Here is a 24,519-nt window from a genome sequence, read left to right as displayed (position 1 = left end):
CCTGCATTGGGCTCTCTGCTCAGCCAGAAGCCTGCTTCCCTTCCTCTCTCTCTATCTGCCGCTCTGCCTACTTGTGATCTCTGTCAGATAAATAAATAAAATCAAAAAAAAAAAAAAAAAGACAACTGACAGAATGGGAGAAGATATTTGCAAATGACATATCAGATAAAGGGCTAGTATCCAAAATCTATCAAAGAACATAGCAAAGTCAACACCCAAAGAACAAATAATCCAATCAAAAAATGGGCAGAGCACATGAACAGACATTTCTGCAGAGAAAACATCCAGATGGCCAACAGACACATGAAAAAATGCTCCACATCACTCAGCATCAGGGAAATACAAATCAAAACCACAATGGGATATCACCTCACAGTAGTCAGCATGGCTAAAATTAACTGTGTCTCTTCTTGCTCAGAGTACCTGAGACAGCTTCACAGATGTTTCCACAGGCCACTGTGTGCTCCAGCTGAATAATGGTCAACATACACCACAGAGAAAGCTAACAAGCCTGAAGACAATTTGAGATTGGGATCAGAAAGATACCATAGTGACCCACCAATCAATCATCCAAGATCAGACAGAAATGCTGCCAATCTTGGCAGGTGCCAGGATGGATAAATGATGACAACATAGAAGAGATGCTCCTGACTCCCAGCTCCAGGATGACTCAATGGCACAGGTGAGAACCCCAGAATCTCAGACCCTGAGATTAATTTTTGACCACCTGACAGAATAGAGATAAAGACAGCACATTTCTTACATAACTGCCTATGTAGCCTGAAATGTGGACCCTCCACATCAGTTAATAAAATAAGTTGCAATTTAACCAAATAGAGATAAAAACATAAAATTTTTACTTTTAATTCCAGTATAGTTAACATATGGTGTGATAGTAGTCTCAGGTGTAGAAGCGAGTGATTCAGCACTTCCACATATTACTCAGTGCTCACCATGATCAGTGTACTGAGAGAAAAACAGTTTTAAGAAACAGGAAAATAGGGCACAAGGTGGACAGGGACAGAAGCAAATGGAGAGCCTCTGCCTCAAGGCATGGAGTCACGCGGCATTTGTACTTGCATTACTTGCATAAGGGTCCTCTCCCTGGAACTCCAGTGCCAGGAATTCTTGGGCAGAGAGCGCCACCCACACTCCTACTCCAGAGGCTTCTCACAGTGTGATCTGACACAGGAGGTTGGTTAGGATTACATTTCGAGTAGCAGGAGTTGCAATAAGACATTTCTTTCAGACCCAGAATTCTGAAAATTCCTTTCCAAGAACACTGAAACCTGAACACTGTAAAGGAAAGAAAGGGTCATGGTTGGGAGAACAATATAAAACAAGATAAAACAGAAAAATAAGAGAGGACAGGAATGAAAAAATGAGAGTAGTATAGAGAGATAATGCATAAGATCATGTTAGTGGTCTCTAAGCCGTGTCCAATATAACCCCTACTCCTAGGACACCCCCACTAACTCAATGGCTTTACTTTGCTCTAGGTTCACATGACATATCAATTCCATTGCTCACATTTTGCTGGTGCTAATAATGGCACGCCAGGTGCCCGCATTTGGCAAAAAGGCCAAAAGTCTTACGTACGTAGTCACTGATACTGAATTTAGGAGTAGGAAAAATAGTCATAAGAGGTCATAACTAGAAACAACTGTAGCTCAATTTCCTCATATTACAAATGAAAAAAAAAAAAAATCCAGACCCTCTGCAGATAAATTGTTGCCAGAGGTCAAATGTCTAGTTGGCGACAAACCTAAGTCTAGAATCCAGGTGTCCTAATTTCCTAGACCATACTTACTCTGCTCCTTCATCCCCATATGCTGCTATTCACTACATATCTTGAAACACACCTGCTCTCCCTGATTTCTGTCAATAGCACCAACTTTTTCCCCTTCTGTTACTATGAAGGATGCAGTTAAGGACAGCTGAAATCAACAGGACCTACCTACAAAAAGAAAGAGGAGGTGCCTGGTGTTTCAGCTGGTTAATCATCTGACTCTTTGATTTCAACTCAAGTCATAATCTCAGGGTTGTGGGATTGACCTCTGTATCAGGCTCGCACTCAGTAGGAAGTCTGCTTAGGATTCTTTCTCTCACTCTCCCTCTGTCTCTCCCACTCATGCTCTCTCTCTGTCTCAAATAAATAAATAAATCTTTTTAAAAAGAGAGGGAGAGAAAGTAATGATACCCAGAGATTCTATTTTTCCACCCATAGATCTCTACCTGGGAAAGTTCTGGAAAATGCTTATAATAGTAATAAATAATAATAATTTAAAAAACAATTCATTAGTTCTATAGTCACTATATTAGACTATAGTCAGCTGATGGCTGGATGGTAGCAGACCTCATTTGGGGAAAAGGTAAACCATCATTGCATCACCATGGTTTTGGTGAGCTCTAAGGGACAGGCTTAACACAGAGGAAATAAACAGAAGAAATCTGGACAGGAAAAAAAATTGGTTTTTGCTCGATGTTATTGCCAATTAAACTTCTTTGAAAGAAGGAAACAATGTTTATGTTCACATAGGGCATCTTCTAAGAAGGTTGCAATATTTTTTTCAATATGTATCAGAAAATTCTTTGTCCTTGGGGTAAAGCCAAACTTAAGGAAGCCTCATTACCACAGGATATCTTTGCAATTAAGGAGGAACATTAAAAATGAATGGCATAGCCATTGTAAGGAAGCTGAGAAATTGTTCATGTGTCATGGACATTGAGAAGGAAAAAAAAAACCCAATATTTCCATTTCTGAAAATGGAAATCCCCCAATAAGAATACTGATGCTTCCTGATTTTTGTGGAAAGACAAAATTTCTTTATAAGGACACTTCTGTCCAATTTAAAAAATGAGTTCTGGGCTGTTTTTATGTGTTATCAATTTATAGAGTCTCACGGTACATTAGCATCACTTATCAGGCTACTAGGTCTACTGAGAGGCAGTATAACAGATGGAGGAAGTCAGTGCATTATTCAGTCCCTTTTTGTGGGTTTTTCCAAAGCTAGATATCTAACGATATGACTGTACAGACCATTTCTGGAACTGTTCCCTCATCTTTACTATAATGGAAGGCACCATGATCTTCTTTAATCCATCCTATACCCAATTGATTAACTAATCTTCCCTTTTAAAAAGAGAGGGGGCTGAGAGAATGTTATTCTCCTGCTAGAAATCTATCCATGTCTTCTTATCATATACAGAATAGACTCTAGACTCATGAACATGGCATTCGGGGTCCTCTGTGATCTGGCACAAATTTTGCTTGGCACAAAGTGGCAGGCGATTATAGCTTTACTTTCTATATTTGTTGTTATTGTTAATATGCCAGATGGACCTTTAATCCTATTCTTTTAGCTATTTTTTAAGTTTTCATTTCCTCATTTGGCAATTTTCTATTTATAACTTTTGATGGAGGTTTATTAGTTTTTCCAATACATAACTAGGAACTCTCTACCAGTTAAAGTTTGTAATCTTATATCAGGAATGTTTTATGACATCTTTTTCAGGGTAGTTAATATGAACTCATGGGTGAATTTAGAAAGTCAAAACACAAAACAGCTTAACTATAGGGCCAGAGTTTGTCTTCCTGGCAATTCATGTCTACAGTTTCTTTCTGGATAGTTTCCTTCTCACCTTCTGCCCTTGCTGTTTTCTACTAGATTCATATAGAACTACCCAGAGTTTTCTGGCTCCAGATATTTCATACATTGACATTGGCCAATCTTAAGGGTTCTGACCCTTTGTGCCTTTACCAATCTGATAAACTATTGAGAGTTATTGGGTTAATTAAAAAAAAAAAAGCTGTCTTTTTCCTTCTGGGTGGCAGGACTTCCTTTGTGCCTAGGATGCCTTCACTGGACCCAGGTCTTAAGACTTTTGAAAACTAAGTGAGGAAGTTGTCATTTAAGAGTTGCTAGTTTGGAGTACATGGGTGGCTCAGTGGGTTAAGCCCCTGTCTTTGGCTCAGGTCATGATCTCAGGGTTCTGGGATTGAGCCCCACATCAGGCTCTCTGCTCAGCAAGGAGCCTCCTCCCCACCCCTCTCTCTGACTGCCTCTCTGTCTATTTGTGATCTCTCTATCTATCTCTGTCAAATAAATAAATAAAATCTTTAAAAAAAAAAAAAAAAAAAAAAGAGAGTTACAGGTTCATTTGCACCCAGGAGTGGGGACTACTTCTTTCACCTTTGGAAGAGACTAGTAACTGTTCTTGGGAAAATCTATAAGGTGCTTGACCTTGTTAGTATGTTAACTTGACCACAGATGCTAGATGATCACATATTATTCTGAAATTGAAGGGAAAGTTTGAAGGGGGAAGCTTTCTGATTCCAGGCAGAGCAGTAGTACTTTGGGTTCCAGGTGCAAAGTATGACCCAGAGCTGGAAAGAGGGCTGATCCCTTCTCCTCCCAACTCAGCCTGGCACTGCTCTGGCAGGCACCCAGATGGTGGAGGCTTAGGGAGAGTAAGAACACAGCATCTTGGCAAGGCTGCCACCAGTATTAGGAGAAGACAGCACCATTAGCAAGACAACAGCAAGGTTCCTTCAAGCTATTTGGAGGCCAGGAAGGGTGTATGGGTGGACACAGTGTTAGACCAGGGAAAAGGCTTATGGTGGATAGGATGATTATTGTAGTACACAGAAGAGACCATAAGCTGATATAAGCCATCTCTGGGGAACAACAAGAAATATTTGGAAATATTTGACTAGGGATCAGGTCAGTGGAGACTCAAGTGATAATCTGGGCATTAAAAACTTATGACCCCAATTTACACTTAGTGAAAGGTCTGGCCATACTGATTGCACACACTTTAAGGATAAATGTATGAAGATAATGCCTCTACCTTCATTGGGTAACTCTAATTATGGGTGTACGTGAGATCCCATTTAGAAGGAAAGATCCGCCATGGCAGGCCTATTGAGGAATTATTTTAAAGTAGGTTGAACTTTGGGGCACCTGGGTGGCTCAGTGGGTTAAGCCTCTGCCTTCGGCTCAGGTCATGATCTCAGGGTCCTGGGATCGAGCCCCATATCAGGCTCTCTGCTCCGCTGGGAGCCTGCTTTCTCTCTCTCTCTCTCTCTCTACCTACTTGTGATCTCTCTGTCAAATAAATAAATAAAATCTGTTTATAAAAAAAAAAAAAAAGTAGGTTGAGCTTCGCAATGTCTTTCCTACCAAAATCCGAACAGTGACTTACAGAGGATGGGCCCCTGGTGGGCCCATGTGAGTATGATGGCAATATCAGTAGAGACCATGGGATGAAACAAACACTTAGAAGTACCTGGTTTCAGCAGTATAGACTAAGTGGCAGTTATGTGCAAGGCCCTGTGCCAGATGAAGCAGGAGCTATCAAAGTGCTTACACTTGGGTTGATTTAAGGAAGGTCTTCTCTCCAATCATTTCAGGGACTTAAGCCTGCTCTTCAAATATGATGGATTGTGTTCCTCTCCAAGAAGCTTCCATCAAATAACTTTTTTTTCAAAATAAGTCCGTCATCTGCAGTATCTACATGATTATGGTTTTATATTATTTGGCTTTTCCAATAATCTGTATGTGCTTATCTCTCCTGCCCCACTCTCTGTCTTCTACACAGTTCTTCAAATCCTAGGTCAGTGTGTACATGATTCTTTCTGCCTGGAATATTCCTCTGCAGCCCACCTCTACTCACCTTTTCAGTTACCTTTTATTCGCCTTTCAGATCCTGCTTTAGGCATCTCTTTTTCTGGAAGACTTCTGTGACTATCTCCATCTTTGCCCTCACAGATGGGTTGGGCAACCCTCTGAGCATTGCAACATCACCCTTCAAGGTCTTTCTCAGGTCTCCTTTCAACTTTACACCTGCCTATTTGTGAGTTCTCTGGGCTGTGAGTTCTCTCCCTAATGCTGTGCTTGGCTCATAGTTAATAGGCACGTGATACATATGTGTTCATTTCAGTTGACCTTTTGTCAATTACCCCTAACAACTGTTATGCCTTGAGAGGTCATATCAATTGTCCTTTATCTTACAGGTAGGAAAATATTGCCTGACCATTATTTATAGGAGCTAAAAGATGCCACTGAAAAGAAAATTCCGTTTATATCCTTTCTTCCCTAAGAATGATAGTAATGAATTCTATGTTTCACCTCTGATTCAAGCTGCTAAGTCTCCAAATCAAACAACTCCAAGAAAATTTCACTTACCTTAAAATTCATTTAGCGCTAATAGGGTTCACATAGTTTTCATGATCTTTGAAGGAGATCAGAAATGTATAGATATCAAAGAATTTCAGAGGTCCCTGGACTCCTCAGAAGAAGATTTCAAAGTGCATGGAAGAGTACTTGAATTCTCATTTTTATCCCTGCAGCCTGTGCCACTGTTAGTAAGAAAGCCAGCTGTGTTAAAGGGGAGAGGGACAGAGTTGCAACGAGGACTTTGTGTTACCTAAAACTCGGGTGTATGCTCTCTCCTAGGAGCTGCACCAAGGTAGAGGAGCCAAAAAGGGGTTGAGAGCAGCTCCAGAGAAGAGGATACAAGTAATCGCAGGCCATCTAAGGACTGAGAAGTCCAGTTCCCTTTTCCTGACCTCTCTGTGGAGCAAGAGTTCTGAGAGGAACAAGTTTAAGTAACTGAGGAATCACAGGGCTAACTGAAATATAAATAAATAAGGTGCTTTAGATGCGGAATACCACTAATCCTAGTTCATAAAACGTAGAGATAAAAAGAAAGCGGGGTGGGGGGGGGGGGGGAAGTAGGTTGAGAAGGGAAAAAAAAAAAAAAAAGGAAACCTTTGGAAATACTGGAAGGTGTTCTGTTACACAATGTGTTTGCCACCAGAGGTGCCAGGTGACGACTGTGGGAGGTTCCAGAAGAACTTTCATATACATTATCCCATGTTTTCTTAAGTAACCCTCAGCACAACAAGCGAGGCAAGTATTGTCACTATTCCCACGTAACTGATGATGAATTTGAGCTAAAAGCACACATAGCTAATCTTTGACAGGACTGAGAGCTGATTCTAGTTCTGTCTGCAACCTGTGTGGGGTATCTGTGATTTAATTCAATAAATAGTAATTTTATTCAAGTCTAGGAGTCAACAAGACTGATGTGGTCATCTAAAGAGAAGGCTACTTGGAATAGAGGAAACTCTAAAACAGTGGGAATGGTGGACATCATATTATTCTCCATTTGATTTTACTTGTTTAAAAAAGTTATTTAATTATACAAGTAACATACAAATATATGCTCAATCACTTAAAGTTCAAATAAGGTCTAATTTCATTTCCCCACCACCTTCCAGGACTAACTATGTGGGTGATTTATAGCTTATTCTTTCAGATTTTTACCAGTGATTTACAGATATATAGGTGAATATATATGTATATATATGCACATATTTTTATTGTATATGCATAGTGTGGATTTCTAGGGTTTTTTTTTTAAAGATTTATTTCATTGAGAGAGAGAGAGCATGAATGAGAATAAGCATAGTGGGGAGGGACAGAAGGATAGGGAGAGAGAGAATCTCCAGCAGACTCCCCACTGAGTAAGAAACCCTGCGGGCCTCAATCCCCCAACCCCTGAGATCATGGCTTGTGCTAAAATTAAAAGTCAGACAGATGTTCAACCAACTGAGCACCCCTAGATTTGTGGTGGTTTTTTTTTTTAAGATTTTATTTATTTATTTGATAGGCAGAGATCACAAATAGGTGGAGGGGCAGGCAGAGAGAGAGAGGAGGAAGGAGGCTCCCCGCTGAGCAGAGAGCCCAACTCGGGGTTTGATCCCAGGACCCTGGGATCATGACCTGAGCGGAAGGCAGAAGCCTTAACCCACTGAGCCACCCAGGTGCCCCTAGATTTGAGTTTTTAATGTAAAATGTGTAAAAAAAAGTAAATATGTAAAATAATGTAAAAAAAAAAAAAAAGTAAAAAGATCAAACCACAGGGTGCCTGGGTGGTTGAGCATCTGCCTTCAGCTCAGACCATGATCTTGGGGTCCTAGGATGGAGCCCTGGTCAGGCTCCCTGTTTATCAGGGACCCTGCTTCTCCCTCTCCCTGCCCCACCCCTCCAATTGTGCCCTCTCTGTATCTCTATCTCTCTCAAATAAAATCTTAAAAAAAAAGTTCTCCAGTAAAGATTAATCTAGTCATTATTTACATGTTTGACAAAGTTGTTTAAACTCTCGTGCCTGCTTATTCACTCTATTTATAATAAATTCAGTAGTGCCTCTCCCACAATTCTTGTTCATATGGAACCGCAAAATGTAGCCTCTCTTGGAAATACAGTCTTCGTAGATATAATTTGTTAAGATGAGGTCATACTGGGGGCTCCTGGGTGGCTCAGTCAGTTAGGCATCCACCTCTTGATCTCAGCTCAGTTCTCATTTCACAGTTGTGAATTTACACCCTGCATTGGGCTCCACGTGGGGTGTAGAGACGATTAAAAAAAATAAAAAAAAAAAAAAGAGGTCATACTGGATTAAAGTGGGCCCTAAATGCAATGACTGGTATCCTTATAAAAAAAGGAGAGGTCAGGGGTGCCTGGGTGGCTCAGTGGGTTAAAGCCTCTGCCTTCCGCTCAGGTCATGATCTCAGGGTACAGGTATCTTCGATCCCTGTGTTGGGCTCTCTGCTCAGCAGGAGGCCTGCTTCTCTTCCTCTCTCTCTGCCCGCCTCTCTGCCTGCCTCTACTTGTGATCTCTGTCTGTCAAATAAATAAATAAAATCTTTAAAAAAAAAGAAAAGAAAAGAAAAGGAGAGGTCAGACATACAGACACACAAGGAGGAATGCCATGTGATGACAGAGGCAGAGATTGGCGCAATGTAGCTACAGACCAGGGAACACTGCAGACCGCTGGCAAGCATCTGAAGCTAGGAGAGAGGCATGGAACAGTTCCTTCCTCAGAGCCTTCAGCAGGAACCAAGTTCAATGACACCTTAATTTTGGACTTCCAGCATTCAAAACTGCAAAAGAATGAAATTCCCTCGTTTGAAGCCCCACAGTTTGTAGAAACACAGTTATGGCAGCTCTAAGAAACTAATACACTGTTCTATGTATTCATTAAAATTATTTCCAAAGCACCTCTCAAGAGCATTTCAAGAGATTTATAGTTTCTAACCTGAAAGTATGGTAAGATGAGCGATCTAGGTTTATAATTTCTAACTTGAGAAGTATAACAATATGAATAATCAGATGAAGGACTGTGAGCTCTGACAGTTAAGAATTTGAAGTCCTAAATTAAAGAAGTAAAGAAAGCATGAGTTGTAAATGCAAGGCCGTTGTTACTCATTTTTTATATTAAAATACAGATTTAGTCTTAAAGATTAAATTTCTGAAGAACTTAGCTTTTCCACAATCTCATTTTAATTCTTTAATGATATTATCCTAATGGCTATCTAGTTTGGTTCCAAAGGCAATGGGAAAAGCTGTGAAAGGGGTCTGTGGGCTTGTGAGTCTATAATGATTGACATTTGAAAGGTTGATTTATGATGTAAAGGATAAAAACACTGTCTTAAGCAGCAGTTGCAAAAACAATGAATTGATTCTACCACTCAGTCCTTTAAAAACTCAGTAACTCAGAGTTGCAGTAGAGGAAATCCCCACTGAAACATAGCTCCTTTCTTCTTTCCTTTCTACTTCTTATATGAAAATCAGAATAAACTACACATAAGCAATATGCTACATCCAAGTCTTAGCAAAACTTGTGATGATCAATTATTTATTGTTGAAGGTGATATGAATTAAATACTATATGCATAGCATACTATGTATGAATTACATACTATACAATTTGTGAATAAATAAATATGTACTTTTGGTTTACCTCTGGTGTGAGAAAGCAAAAGATCCTGGAGCACAAAAGTCATCAAATGCATCTACTGTGGATACATAATGTGGACCTCACAATAGGCTATGGTTATACTCTAACTCACTTTTCTATAACAAAAGGACAGGGATATAGTCAAATCTTCTCTTTCAGATTTAAACAAGCTAATGAAAATGCATAAAGAATGCATAAATATTTTATTGATCTGCAATCTGTTGCATTTGAGTATATACCTTCAATGCCATTGACCTTTATTTCCAAAAAGAATATTTTTAAAAAAATTTTACAGGGTTTTTGTAGGTACAACTTTGAGGCCAGACCTCTTACAAATCTTTAAGTAAATGCATTTGATAATTCTACATTTTAAGTGTGATTTGAAGTAATATAAAAGCAAAAAACATTAGCAAAATAGCAGTAGACAATAAATATTAGTTGAATGAATGTATAGAAATGAATGACTTTATTCATTATATATTCCTATGTTATTTCTGCTCATGTAGCTACATTTTTATTGTAATTTGGCTTCCTTTATTGATCTGTCTTTAGGGGAAAAATGACTCCTGCGGTCATTCTGGCATTGCAATTATATTCCTCATAGGAACTAAAAAGTTGGCATTCTGGGTTTATTTAAAGATATCTCTAGATTGTGAATGCTTCACAGTAAGGCCTAGCTAGTGCCTGGAACTTAGCAAACGTCTAATGTATGTTCAATGAATGTTCCCTGCTTTAGTCTAGGTTGTCATTCCTTTTCATCTGTTCACCCAAAAAAAGACATTCTCTGCCATTGTCCAAATGTTTGTGTACCCTCCAGAAGTCGTATGTCAAAATCCCCAAGGTGACGGGGTTAGGAGCTGGGCCTTTATAAAAGAGGACTCACAGAGCTCCCTAGCCCCTCTGACATGTGAAAACCCAAAGAAAAGATGACAGTCTATGAGCCAGCAAGATCTCACCAAACACCAATCTGCCAGCATCATGATCTTGAACTTCCCAGCCTCTAGAACTGTGAGAAATATTTGTTGTTTATAAATTATCCAGCTTTTGGTATTTGTTATAGTAGCATGAACAGACTAAGACATTCTAATTTTAAGAAACTAGGTAGTGATCCTAAAAATAAAAGTTACAATAAAAATTTAAATGTAGTGGATAAGGTATTTATCAAACAGGAGATAGAGCAAATAGGGATATGGTTATATGACCGCCCTCTTTCTCCATTCTAAATTTTCCATCTGTATATAATGGATTAAGCTATTTCAAGTGTGGGTGTGGTTTATTGGTTAGAATAAACTACATGGCATAAGGCCTAATGACCTAATATTTTTATACAGGTGAAAATAGATTAAAATGAACAATAAGGAAACCTTGAAAAGAGAAGAAAAGGGAAAGGTGGCATAAAATTGTACCATGTAACTTTTGAGAGATGGGGAGGGAAAGATGGTCGTTGTTGTTAGATAGCTCCAGTCATGTCTAATGGGAAAGGGAGGGTGGCAGGACCTGCAGATGAAATGCTTTAGTTAAACCACCTATCTTTGCCTCTTTATCTTTCCCATACCAACCAGAACTCCCTCAGGTTTGGTTCCACATCCCACTGCTTGTTGCAGTGGCCTGGATCCACAATGCCAGAAGTCTGAATCAATCATACTTATTTGGCTTATGGGAAGGAGGCTTGGTCTTGCGTAATGATGAAAACACAACATCATTCTTTACATACAACCATGAATGTTCAGATACTGCTCTGTCCATTGCATACAATAATGATGTAGAGTGCCACCTGAAACCTATACCAACAAGTGGGACTGTTATAGATGGAAGCTTCCTCCTCTTGTCAGGATATTATGACCTAAAAAGATGTTTGGTTTTTTTTTTAAGATTTTTTATTTAATTATTTGACAGAGAGAGATCACAAGTAGGCAGAGAGGCAGGCAGAGAGAGAGAGAGGAGGAAGCAGGCTCCCTGCTGAGCAGAAAGCCCGATGCAGGACTCGATCCCAGGACCCCTAGATCATGACCTGAGCCGAAGGCAGCGGCTTAACCCACTGAGCCACCCAGACGCCCCTAAAAAGATGTTTTAAAAAGCAAAAGTTGGGGGCACCTGGGTGACTCAGTTATTAAGTGTCTGCCTTTGGCTCAGGTCATGATCCCCGGGTCCTGGGATCAAGCCCCCCCATCGAGCCCCACATCGAGCTCCTGCTCAGTGGGAAACCTGCTTCCCCCTCTCCCACTCCCCCTGCTCACGTTCCCCCTCTCTCTCTGTCTTTCTCTGTCATATAAGTAAATAAATAAAATCTTAAAAATTTAAAAACTTAAAAATAAAAAGCAAAAGGAAAGTAGTAGCAGGAAGGACCAGATAAAGGATTTTTTTTTTTTTTAAAGCAGAGAAGAGGGGCGCCTGGGTGGCTCAGTGGATTAAGCCGCTGCCTTCGGCTCAGGTCATGATCTCAGTGTCCTGGGATCGAGCCCCGCATCGGGCTCTTTGCTCAGCGGGAGCCTGCTTCTCTCTCTCTCTCTGCCTGACTCTCCGCCTACTTGTGATTTCTCTGTCAAATAAATAAATAAAATCTTTAAATAAATAAATAAATAAATAAAATAAAGCAGAGAAGAAAGTTGAGAAGAGCAACTTCATGGCCTTTGCCTTGACATGGCTAAGGAATACAAGGAAATAAACACATACAGTCACATGAAATTAGAGATTATATTTTCAAGTATCTTCACTCACTATTAGTCTGCGGCCAGCTACATGAGTCTGTTCTACTAGTTGCAACTCACTTCCAAGGGGCAGAAGCAATCTCAACCCCCAGAAATACTGAAAGACATTTCCCCTCACCAAGGTCTGAAGCAAGATAGTGAAATCAGAAGAGAATGTAGGATTCCCTTCTCCTGGATTCTCAACTGGGTTGTGGGGTTTTTATTCATCATCTTTGGGGATCAAGAGTTTCTTCAAGAAAGATCATGCTGCCTAAAAGAACATGGCCTTACCCAACGGACCACAAAAGGATATATATAACCTAATAAACACAACATTGAAATAATAAAAACATTCATTTGATACAGGGTGGAGAGTAATTTTTTTTTAACAGAGGATAATATTCATTAGTGGGAATTGCACTGTCCTAACAGGTTAACATTTGGCTAAAATAATCGGATCAGAAGCTATACAGGTAGGATATGTTCAATCACGAAATAGAGATATTTTAAATGTTATTACATCCCTTATTTTGAATTCCCTTTATGGTACTTATCACACTCTGCTATGATGTATCTGTGTACTTGTCTGTATTCCCTTCTAGAGTGTAATGTCCCTAAAGAAGGAACCGAGTCTCCAATTCCCTTTTGTATTGACACCCAGAACAGAGATGCCTGCCACATATATCAAAGAACGGTAGAATAAACGCTTTCATGGGTAGTAAATAAAGCAAAGCTCATAACCAAGTTTCATATTCTGCATGTTGTCATAGAAAGACTGGAGAAGAAACTGAAAAGCGAGTACTCAGAAAGCAGTATGAATGGAGATGAGTGCTCTGATCTTAGATGCTTTCAGTCAGGGCTGCTGTGTCCAACTGGGCATGTTGTTTGCCACATAAAATTATCATTTGGGCAAGGGGAAAAATTGGAGCAAAAATCCAGCCCATGCACTATCCCATACCTTGTATTACACACAAGAAGCAATGTCCTTTCTTTCTTTTTTTTTTTTTAAAGATTTTATTTATTTATTTGACAGAGAGAAATCCCAAGTAGATGGAGAGGCAGGCAGAGAGAGAGAGAGAGGGAAGCAGGCTCCCTGCTGAGCAGAGAGCCCAATGCGGGCCTCGATCCCAGGACCCTGAGATCATGACCTGAGCCGAAGGCAGCGGCTTAACCCACTGAGCCACCCAGGCGCCCTGTCCTTTCTTTCAAATTCACTTAGCACTGCACAAGCTAGAGACAGCCATGCTTTGAATTATGGCTTAATCTCTAACAGGTTAGATCACAGGGCAAGAAAAACTGCCCCACTGATCTGTTTCTCCACAAGAGGAGTGAAATAAACAGTGTAGACTGTGTGGTCATGAATTGATGAGGTTGGGGATTGTTTTTCTCTAGATTTTCAACACAGGATAGGGTGTTGTGCTTATAAAAATTAAACTTTTTTTGGTAATATAAAAGAACTACACAGTGGAGGCTCAGCATTCAACTGGATTCCAGAAAGTGAGCTACAGAATCAGAGAGGCATAAAGAACAGGAAGAGACCGTGAAGATCACAGAATTCCATTGCTGGAAGACACTTTAGAGATCATCTGGTCCAATAATCAACTCATTTTACAGATGAGGAAACCAAAAAGATCAAGGAGATGATGTGACTTGCCTGCGGTTAGTAAAATTAAGTCTAGGACCTAGTGTTTTCTGGCTTTCAATATAATAATCTATCACAACTGGCTGCACTTACCATTAGTTATAATCAACATTGATTGCACACCCACTGTGCAGGAGAGGTTGAGACATATGGACTCGGTCTCCATCAAGGGCCTTCCAATGAGGTTGAGAAAACGGGAAATAAGTATTGAAAGATAAACAATAATAGAAGGTGGCCTGAAAGGGAAGGTTTAGACTCGGGTTTCTGAGAGGGAATGGTGATGTCAACATTAGGGATCGCAGGCATGGGGTGGAACGCCTTTGTGTGTGCCGACAGTACTGGAGGGACCAGAGTCAGGTGACTGAGAAGCTCCAGGTGAGGACCTGGGTCACAAAAGCAGTGTCAGGAGAAGCCAGCTTCCTGGGGACCTCACCTGTAGCTTAAGCCCTGGGGCTCATGACCCAGAATACAAGGCTGAGTGGGATAAAGCCTCTCCTCACCTGGGCTCTGACCCCTAGAAAGGCGGGGGCCGACGCAGGTGTGCAATAGGAGCGTGGAGGCGAAAGGCAATTGCGGCATGTGAGAAGTTGCGGCTGCCCTGAGCTGACCCACCGCGGAAGGCCACAGAGAGCAGCCAAGGCGCTCGCGCGAGGCCCGGGCGGAGAAGGGGCTTCCGGGGCGGCGCGCGCGGCCGGCAGGGCGGGGCCGAGGACAAGCACCGCCCACGTCGGGCTGCGCGACAATGGGGCGAGCTGTGGAACGCGGCTGTCGCGGGCCTCGGGGGGGCGGAGCGACCGCCGCTGCCTCCGCAGCCCCGGCTGGGATTTGAAAGATTAAAAACTACCGGTGGAGAGGGCGACAACGTTGAATGTGTGGCGGAAGCGCTGGGGGCCACGGCTCGGCGCGGGGCCGGGCAGCCGGCGGCGTCTCCACACCATGAATTATCCGGGCCGCGGATCTCCGCGGAGCCCTGAACATAACGGCCGGGGCGGCGGCGGCACAGCCTGGGAGCTGGACTCGGATGCGGAGCCGGCGTTCGGCGGCGGCGTTTGCTGCTTCGACCACTTGCCCGGCGGGGACCCGGGTGACGACGAGGTGCCCCTGGCCCTGCTGCGCGGGGAGCCCGGGCTGCACTTGGCGCCGGACGCGGAGGACCACAACCACCACCTAGCGCTGGACTCCTGCCTTAGTGACGAGAACTACGACTTCAGCTCCGCGGAGTCGGGCTCCTCGCTGCGCTACTACAGCGAGGGTGAGAGCGTGAGCGTCGGCTGCGGCAGCTCCTCGTCGCTGCACCCGCCGCCGCAGCCGCCGCTGGTCCAGTCGAGCGCGGGGGGCATCGGCCCAGCGGGAGCGGGGCTCGGGGAAAGGAAGCGCACCCGGTCTGATGGAACAGCCGCCAGGCACCGCTACGAGGTAGTGACGGAGCTGGGCCCCGAGGAGGTTCGCTGGTTCTACAAGGAGGACAAGAAGACCTGGAAGCCCTTCATCGGCTATGACTCGCTCCGCATCGAGCTCGCCTTCCGAACGCTACTGCAGGCCACGGGTGGCCGGCCCCGGGCGGAGGACCCGGACGGCGACCGTGTGTGCGGCCCGGCCTCCAGCTCTGGGGAGGACGAGGACGAGGACCGCGTCTGCGGCTTCTGCCCGCGCGCTGCGGGGCACGAGCCCGAGATGGAGGAGCTGGTGAACATCGAGCGGGTGTGTGTGCGGGGCGGCCTCTACGAGGTGGATGTGACCCAAGGAGAGTGCTACCCGGTGTACTGGAACCGTGAGTAGCCGGCCGGGGAAAGGAGCGGGACGGGCTGCTTGTGGGGCGGACGAGCACCCGGGTGGGTTTGGGACTTGACCGCCGCAGAGAACGAGGCGCTTGAGGCCTGGCGTTTGGGCGTTTGGTAGGGAGAAGGGTGGAGATGAGACACGCAGAGCCGGCAGGTGAAGGGTAATCGAGCAGATGGCAAAATGCAAGCCGCCTGGGGTTCAGAAGAAGATTCTGCCGGGGTAGCGCTTCCTGGGTGAGCTGGGTGCTGCTGCCATCCCCTGGAGGTGATCCAGGAACGGATGCCCAGCCCAAAGGTTAAATTTCGCGATCCTACCTGAGCTTTGTCCACCTGGGGATCTGATACGGTCTCATTTACCCAGAACTGCCTCTGATTTAAAGAGCAGCCTGTCCTCTGAAGTGGGAATGTTAGAGATGATCTGCACGAGAATCAACAGTTCAGTTATGGACTCAGGAAAAGAACATTAATCCCAGGCGGGAAAGGAAAGGAGATAGGTGGTTTCCACCCGGCGCGTTCGGGAGAAATGGAAAGCACTGCGTGAGCCACTGCTGGCAAATTGGTCTGTTCATTCTCTGTGGAATACTCGTTTTTGTCTCTTACGTTCTTGTTTACTTATTCTCAGTTTGCTTCTTAACCTTGAAAAAATTACTAAGGCCTATGCCTTGGGTCCCCTCATCTATAAAATAGAGATAATTGTATCTACCTTGTAGAGTTGTTGGAGGAATTAAATGAAATAATGTACCTAACCGGCTTGAAACTGTGCTTGGCACACGTGTGATTTATAAGTGTTAACAGCAGGTCTTATTCAATTAGACAGCATCACAATTAAGTTTATAATTAGGTTAAAAGCAAATGTTGCATATGTAATAATATACAGTAGATATTCTGCTGTGACACAAACTATTGGCCACCAGTAATTTGTAATATATAGTTTTCGTTTTTATGAACCTAGTGCCCTAACCCAGATATCTGTGTCTTCGTTGGTTGTCACCAGCCTTAGGTCTTATCTATATTTTACAGTATTCTGCCTTATATTAACATATATTCATGACTTACCTTCCTTTCTATATGTTTAGCAACCTATGGGCAGAGTCCACCTTTATCTTCATACGCTCATTGGGCCTAGTGCAGTAGATATTTAATAGGTATTGAACTGCATGAGTGATTCTGATAATGTGAAAACATATGAGAAGCATGAGTCACTAAGATAATAATTATAGTGTGTGTCAAATCAAATAAAATAAGCACAGCAGAAAATTTAATTTTTTACTGCACTTAAGGATGACATTGAAGGCATTTGCTAACATTTTCACAAGACTAGATTCGTATGGGATTTGTCACATCACTCCTTTTGATTACAAGCTCACTAAGGATAAGGTATGCCTGTATTCACTCATTTATTCATTCATTCATTCACCTTTTTCATTTTTGCCAAGTATTTGTATGTCCATAATATAGTAGTCTCACGAAGGATTTAGGAAAGGTTGGAAAAACAACCCTACCCTTCAGGAGTCTCCCATTTAGTCTTTTCTTCAAATATCCTAGACATCACTATGGGCTTTTTTCCTTTGAATGTAGAAAAACAAGGACTTAGTGGAGCAGTAAAGTTGGATAAAATGCAGGGACATCCTTGGAGAGGGGTCTGGAGACCAAAGGATAAATCCTACCCTTAAATCAGCTAAAGTATATTCACCTAGAATATTGTGTGCTCTTTTGGTTTATGGTAAAATTGTGGTTTGTTTGTTTGTTTTTTATTTTATTTATTTGAGAGAGAGAGCATGACCGAGAGATCATGAGCTGGGGGAAGGGTAGAAGGAGAAGCAGACTCCCCGCTGAGCAGAGGGCCCTATAAAAGGATCCTTAGGACCTATGACCTAAGCCAAAGGTAGATGCTTAATCGACTGAGCCACCCATATTTCCTCTGATAAAATTGTTAATGCTTGCAAAGTGCTTTACTATTAAGTGATTTTTCACATTATTTCATAGTGATATAAAATTAATGCTACCATTCTGTTCATGAATAGACTCAGTAAAATTAATGAACGTGTCCAAGGTTACTCAGCTAGAAAGTGGTGAAGCATTTTAGAGTCTACTGGGGGAATAGGTGTGACATCCAAAGAGCATCTGACACACCACCCAAGGGTGAGGATATCAGGAAGGCTTCCAGATAATGTAGGACTGAATCCTAAAGGATGAATTTAATCAAGGGAATAAAAGGGGAGAGTGAGATGCAGGGAAAGTCATTTCAGCCGGATGGGGTAACATACAAAGACACAGAAGCATGCAAATGCATGACATTTTGAGGAAATTAAGGCTGCACCTGCAAGGACCAAGACATATAGGGTAGGCTTGAGGCTTGACCACCACAGGGACAGGTGTTTGGTCCAGGAGGGGAGGAGATTGTGAAGGGTACCTGCCTTTGAATGGTGCATTTGGAGAGTAGCTAGGAAAGGAACAAGAGTAGATTTGTAATGCTAAGAATTTTGGACTATATCATGTGAGCATTAAGAAACCAAACAATCAGGGGCGCCTAGGTGGCTCAGTTGGTTAAACAACTGCTTTCAGCTCAATTCATGATCCTGGGATGGAGCCCCACATGGGACTCCTTGCTCAGCGGGGAACCTGTTTTTCCTTCTCCCTCTATCGCTCCCCCTGCTTGTGCTCTCCTGCGCTTGCTCAAGCTCTCTCTCTCTCTTTGAAAAAAAAGAAGAAGAAACCAGACAATTGAAGGTTCTCTAGGTGATTAGTGACAGCACTAAGGCGGAATTAGAGAGTTGGGATATATCATTAGAATGGTAGCGTCCTGAATCAAGAGAAACCATGAAGGCCTACAGAAGTTAATCTGAAAGGAAATGTGGACTTAGTCCTCTCAAATCTTCTTTTCAAAAGCAGATAGCCAATAGACCAGTTATAAGTTAGTTTTCGTGAACTAGCATAACAGCAGCACCTATTTTCACTCCATTTTAGCATTTTCTAGTTTTCTATAGTATACAATCTTGTGGGTATCCCAGGCCTTCGTATGAACTACAGTGAAAACACAGTGGTGCTTGTTGTCCCTAACTGACCATTTCTCAGAAAATCCCACGTCACTTTGCTCCAATTGGTTCTTCAGGTATGTCTGTATTACGTAAGTTTTCATACATTCTCATGAGGGTTTAATCCCAGTATGGTCTCGTCAGCTTTTGCAGCTTTGACTTCCTTCTCATTTTACTTTACTTTTTTTAGTTCATCTGGAAGCTTTCTAAAGAATGAAATGAAAGTTAAAAACAAAAACTTCAGAAAGTTCTTACAGAGGGTTGGTGTAGGATTCCAGTGGTTGTTTAGGGGTTTTGTGACCTAATTAAGCCCAATGCACCTGGGTGTCAAAGCCAATAAATTAGCTATGCCTAGTCTAAAAGAAAGTTTTAGTTTATATTTGCGCTTCCTTTTGAACTCTTACTAGCAGACAAAATTTGAACTAATTTAGGGTATATGAATCAAAAGGGGAATAGAATTTGTCTTCTATAGATAGGAAGCCCATATTATTACATAATGAAAAAAGTATTAATTTTAGGAAATTTATTTTCATTTTATTGTCTGTTTAGATATTTTTCTTACTGCATGTAGACATTTTAGATAAAAACTGATTATTGCTGAGTAATGGCTAAGTGAACTTCCTTGCTCCTCCTCTTCTTTCTAAGCTACTTGTAGCCCTCTAATAGGCTTGTTTTGAGAATTGTTATATATGACATGCCTGGAACAGTGGGCGTTTGGCACAAAGTACTAGGTGTTAACTCTATCTATGTGGATCTCAGAAAACAATAATCCTTATTTGTAGAAACTCACCTGAAATTTCATTAGGATGACCAGCACAAAATTGTCAAGAATAGGGTTTGTTACTGGCCTGTACCTCACCATAAGTGAAAGAATGTTTATAAAGAATATTAGCAAAAAAGTGGCCCTATTTAGAAATAGTGGTAGAAAGGCATGGGGAGCTTTATAGAGATACTTATGAATTGTCTCATAACAATTCTTATGTGTGCACTGTGCACTAGGGAGTATGTAATTTCCATTTATTGACTAAAGTTATTTGACCAAATATGTATATGAATGTAATCCACTTTCTGATATATCTTGTGGTCTACTTGTATTATTATCATTTTCAACCATATTCAAACATTTTAAAAATTAACCAGTCTTCATGATATATTGAAGAAAGAATAATATTCCCACCAAAATGAGGTAAAAAAATAAGGGCTTTTTCTGCAAGTACCAAAATAAAATGGTGTTTATTAACTTGGCATACCTGTAACCATCTCTTCGGTCTTTTTCCTTTAAGGATTAATAACCTTAATAATCCTTTATGAGGTACAGGGCATCATGGGAAAGTAATGGAGTGCATCCTGGGAGAAGTCACTCTTTCTTGATCAGTTTCTCCTCCGATAAAGCAGAACTATAGGGAATGGAGACCAGGGATTGACATGCCTGACTCTGAAAAAGTGTTAGAGTCTTTTCTATCTCTTTTTAGCTGCATTGTCTCCCACAAGCCCGGACTGGAAAGCAGCCTTGGGCTGCATTGGAACCCTGGCTGTTCATTTGCCGAATCCTGACAGGAGTCTTCTGAGAACCCTGTTCTAGATCAAGCCTGCTTTAGACTAGATTTTTCAGGAATCTACTGAAAGAACACAAAGAAATGAATGACACTGAGTGATATGTAAGAAGGGCAGGATTTGACACAATCTGATCAAGGCATTCAGGACTTTTCTTCCCTTTTACATTGGACCATTACTTTCAAACTGCTTTCATATCAGTTATTGATCCGCCTTGTTTGTATATAGCTCAAATGTAATAATGCATGTTTTACAAGTGCTTTATGTAAATATTCAGAGTAATTGGTATGTCTTTCTTTACTTCATCTGTCACCCCCTTCTTTTTTTCCTCTCCTTTACTATTTTTTTCATAAAAGAGTCCTTTTATACTGTTCCTTTCTCCAAATATTATTTCCTGGGTCTTTTATCTCCACATCACACACTATAGTTTCTGCTTTGCTAAGATCTGATGTCTAGAACCCTAACGGTGATCCTTTTCTGATCCCTGGTGGTGGGGGGGGGGTGTAAAAAAAATCTAGATGTTCTGGTCATGGAATCCTCTGAGATTATGGACACTGAGTGAGGACAGTACAGGGATGAAAAGGAGAAAGAGAAATGGGGAATATACTCATGGAAACCTAAGATGATTATTGGCAGGAGAGATGGGGAGGTAGACAGTTCTAGAATCCCTGGTTGTTGGGCAGTCTAAGTCATGAGTGTGATAAAATTTAAAATGTACATGTTATCAAGAAAAACTTTAATACTGATAAAGGGTATAGATACCAGTTTCTTCTTTTTTGCCATAATACATTCCTAAAATCTTGGTTAAAAAGTAGAACAAGGAAAAACATCATTTTTAGAGACAGTAGTTATAACTTACAATTCTACTCTTTTTGAGTCTGCTTTGGTAAAGGGAAATTATGCCCTCAAAAATATTTGAATCACTGACAAATGAGTGGATTAGTGGGATGAAAAGCATAATATAGATAATTTTTGATACCCCCAGATTAGGGGACAGGTAAAATTTAGGATGGTGAAAAGATTAGGGAACAAGTGACATTCAAGATTGTAAAAACTGCTACCCATGTTTACTGTCAAGATTGCCTGTGCCAGAGAACTAAAGAAAAATGGTGGAAGTTTTGATATGATCATATAAAAGTAGTTATGTTTTATGTAGTGCTTTCTAATTTTGCCAGATTGCCATACAAATAAATTATATACTCATTAGTATTTGTTCCAATGTGTTATTACATTAAGTTATATCTAGATAATCTTTATAATCATTGCACTTGTAAGTTTAAATAAATCTGTTGAATGACTTTTGGGCCCAGGCCAGCCTTTAGAAATTACATTGTCATTTGTACTGTTATACCCCAAGACCTCAGGTATCTAGAAATCTTAGAGAAATGTGAATTATGTCTGAATGGATATCTTTTCCAAATTAGTTGAGAGTTAAGCTTTTATTTGTTAAAGGATAATTTTAATTATGTGAACGGAAATCTCTCATGTTACTATTTCTCCTTCTCAGTGAACTGTCATTGTGAAAATTGGTACAGGATAGTTCTTGAGACACATGATGTGGGACAGAGAGCTGCATTAACTGTGCCAAAACATAAATCTTCTAGATCATATGCTATAGAAAGTGCTGCTCAGTAACTTTAGATGATGCATAGGGAGCCTAGTTAGAATTACTTCTGAGTCTTCCTGTAGATAGAGTTAAATGTAGTTCCACCTTTATTTTACTATGTATTAAAAATGATCAGTTTTCAGTTAGTATTTTATTGACTGAATTCATTTTTTCCTTATTCTATAGAATTGCTTCTAGATAGGCCTAGGATATCCCTTGTCCATCTGATTCACCCACTTAGACCTTTAGTAATGCTTGCATTGTAACATCTGGTATGTTTTAACATTAAGGACCCCCAAGTTTGTTTATGCTTTAGAAAACAAAATCTTTGCTGTGAATCAAAAGGCAGTTATTAGAGAGAGAGAGGGTCTACTTGAAAGAAATTGTTGAGGACCACTCAAACTGAGGAAAGCGCATTATGGCATTATGGCTCTTTAAGCACTTTTAATGACGCTCACTTTACCATGCTGGCTGTCCACTGCCAAAATGAACCCTTACTGTATGGTTAGCAGTAAATCATAAGGCTGGTATACATGTCTGTGAGGTTTATGAACAAATATTTGCCTTTGTTTGACATTTGCATTGTATAGCAAACCACTCTTATATGAGATTAGCACCACTAACCATGGTTTTGCTTTGTCTTTCACTAGAAAAACATTGGGACCTTGTATTTCAGAGTATCTTTTTGGATATAATTTATTTTTTTTTAAGATTTTATTTATTTATTTGACAGACAGAGATCACAAGTAGGCAGAGAGGCAGACAGAGAGAGAGAAGAAGGGAAGCAGGCTCTCTGCCGAGTAGAGAGCCTGACGTGGGGCTTGATCCCAGAACCCTGGGATCATGACCCGAGCCGAAGGCAGAGGCTTTAACCCACTGAGCCACTCAGGTGCCCCGGATATAATTTATTTTTATTTTTAACCTGTTTACTATTTAGCCTATTATTTTATGTAAACTACATTATATATTACACTTTTTTGGTGTGCAAAGAAGGGTGTTAATGTGTGTCACATATAACAAATCTTCCTAATCCTGGAATACTGGACTGAATTGTTTGGAATTCCGATTGCCTGACAGGATTCCGTCTTTCATAGGCAGATCTAGAACCCATCAAAGTATACGGTAGGTCACACATAAAGGGTAGACCTGGTTTACTTCATGTGTTTTCAGATCAGCTCTTCTCCCACCTCAGGTCATCCGTTTTATCTCTTCTCCTTCCAGTTCAGTTCTTACTGGCTTTTCTAGACTGGCAGCCCTGTGTTGTATTTATGAATGTAAATGATCGCTGATAGCAACTGTGTGGGCCAGAATCCCAGCTCTACCTGTGACTGTGTGACTTTGGGTAACTTAAATTATCTGTGCCTCACTTTATTCTATAAAATGTGGTTAATAGTACCTACTTCTTAAAATTGTTGACATAAATGTGTTATAATAATCAGAGATCTTGAAACCTCCCATGATGTTCTAAATATAAGTTCTAAAGTTGTTCTCCATTTTCCTGACTCTTCTGTCCTTTCAAATTTACAACCTACTTGACATTCTTGGCTTTCAACTCTCCTGTTTCAATTTGCAGTTCCTTTCCTGACACAGCATTTTCTTTGGCCTTAACTCTTGGTAATCAGCTCATGATTAGGCACAGGCCTAGAACCCTCTGTGAACTGTCGCCTGCCGCTGTGAGAAGCTCACTGGGTTTTGCCCCAGAAAGAGCTGTCCTGTCTTGAGTTTTCCTAGTTTATGCACCAGAGGTGTGCACCATTTTCTTATATATCTACTGCCTGTGGGAAGGGAGGAATTCTTTCTCAGGAAAGCATTCCAAGTTCTTGAGCATCTACTCTTTTTGGTATGCAGATCCTGTCACCAGCTGTGGGAGGTACTGACTTCATCCGCAGAGCTCATTTAGAACATCTCTACCAGCTACCAGGATTTTTGATACAATAGAGAATTTTACAGCTTTCGAAAGGCTGCTCAGTTTTCAGTTGAGGCAGAGCCAGTAGTGGTTTTGGTCTTTAGCCATTTGGCAAGAAAGAAATGGCCCATAATTCCTTTTACAGTGAAGACCTCAACATGAAAACTTTGAAGGAATCAGTTCCTCTTAAATGACCTGCAGTTGAACCTAGAGTGGTAGGAATGGCAGCTAGGTTCTGCACCTAGGGCAAAAATCTAGCTTCGAATCTGAAGTTACCTTTTAGACCAGGGATTCCAAGCAGCCATCCCTTACCAGCATTGGCAATAAAAGCTGAGTGGGCTCCGAAAACAGATCTTTGTTGCCAAATTCCCTTAGTTTGAATCCTTGATTTATCGTAGCCATATGACTTTAGGCAAGTTATAATCTCTTGATTGTCCAGCTTCAGCTTTGTAAGTAGGGATAATAATTCCTGCTTCACAAAGTTATTTTAAAGATTCTGTT

At 41.3% G+C, this 24,519-nt stretch overlaps 1 protein-coding gene and 1 long non-coding RNA gene across 7 annotated transcripts in view; one reads left to right on the top strand and one right to left on the bottom strand.

Moving 5' to 3' along the window:
* Window positions 1-882: 882 nt before the first annotated feature.
* Window positions 883-14,823, bottom strand: LOC116591397. Of its 2 annotated transcripts, none has more exons than XR_004285993.1 (3): window positions 14,637-14,823; window positions 8,822-8,950; window positions 883-1,296 (listed from the first exon to the last, which is right to left on the bottom strand). It is a non-coding gene; the product is annotated as an uncharacterized LOC116591397 (long non-coding RNA). The 2 variants fall into 2 exon arrangements; XR_004285994.1 differs by lacking the exon at window positions 14,637-14,823 and adding an exon at window positions 14,230-14,294.
* A 41-nt stretch (window positions 14,824-14,864) lies between these two features.
* DDHD1 (DDHD domain containing 1) overlaps window positions 14,865-24,519 on the top strand; it is an 83,210-nt gene continuing 73,555 nt past the window's right edge. For 2 of the 5 annotated variants that reach the window (XM_032344256.1, XM_032344255.1), the window contains exon 1: window positions 14,866-15,907. In XM_032344256.1, coding sequence (XP_032200147.1) covers window positions 15,073-15,907 — 835 coding nt within the window. In that variant the 5' untranslated portion in view covers window positions 14,866-15,072. Of the gene's footprint in view, window positions 15,908-24,519 lie in introns of all 5 variants that reach the window. The other 3 variants (XM_032344259.1, XM_032344258.1, XM_032344257.1) reach the window with 2 other exon arrangements.

The sequence above is a fragment of the Mustela erminea genome, chromosome 5 (assembly GCF_009829155.1).
Source record: "Mustela erminea isolate mMusErm1 chromosome 5, mMusErm1.Pri, whole genome shotgun sequence".
NCBI classification, from domain to species: domain Eukaryota; kingdom Metazoa; phylum Chordata; class Mammalia; order Carnivora; family Mustelidae; genus Mustela; species Mustela erminea.
Note: the sequence above shows the minus strand (reverse complement) of the source record. Positions and strands in the feature narration are given on the sequence as shown.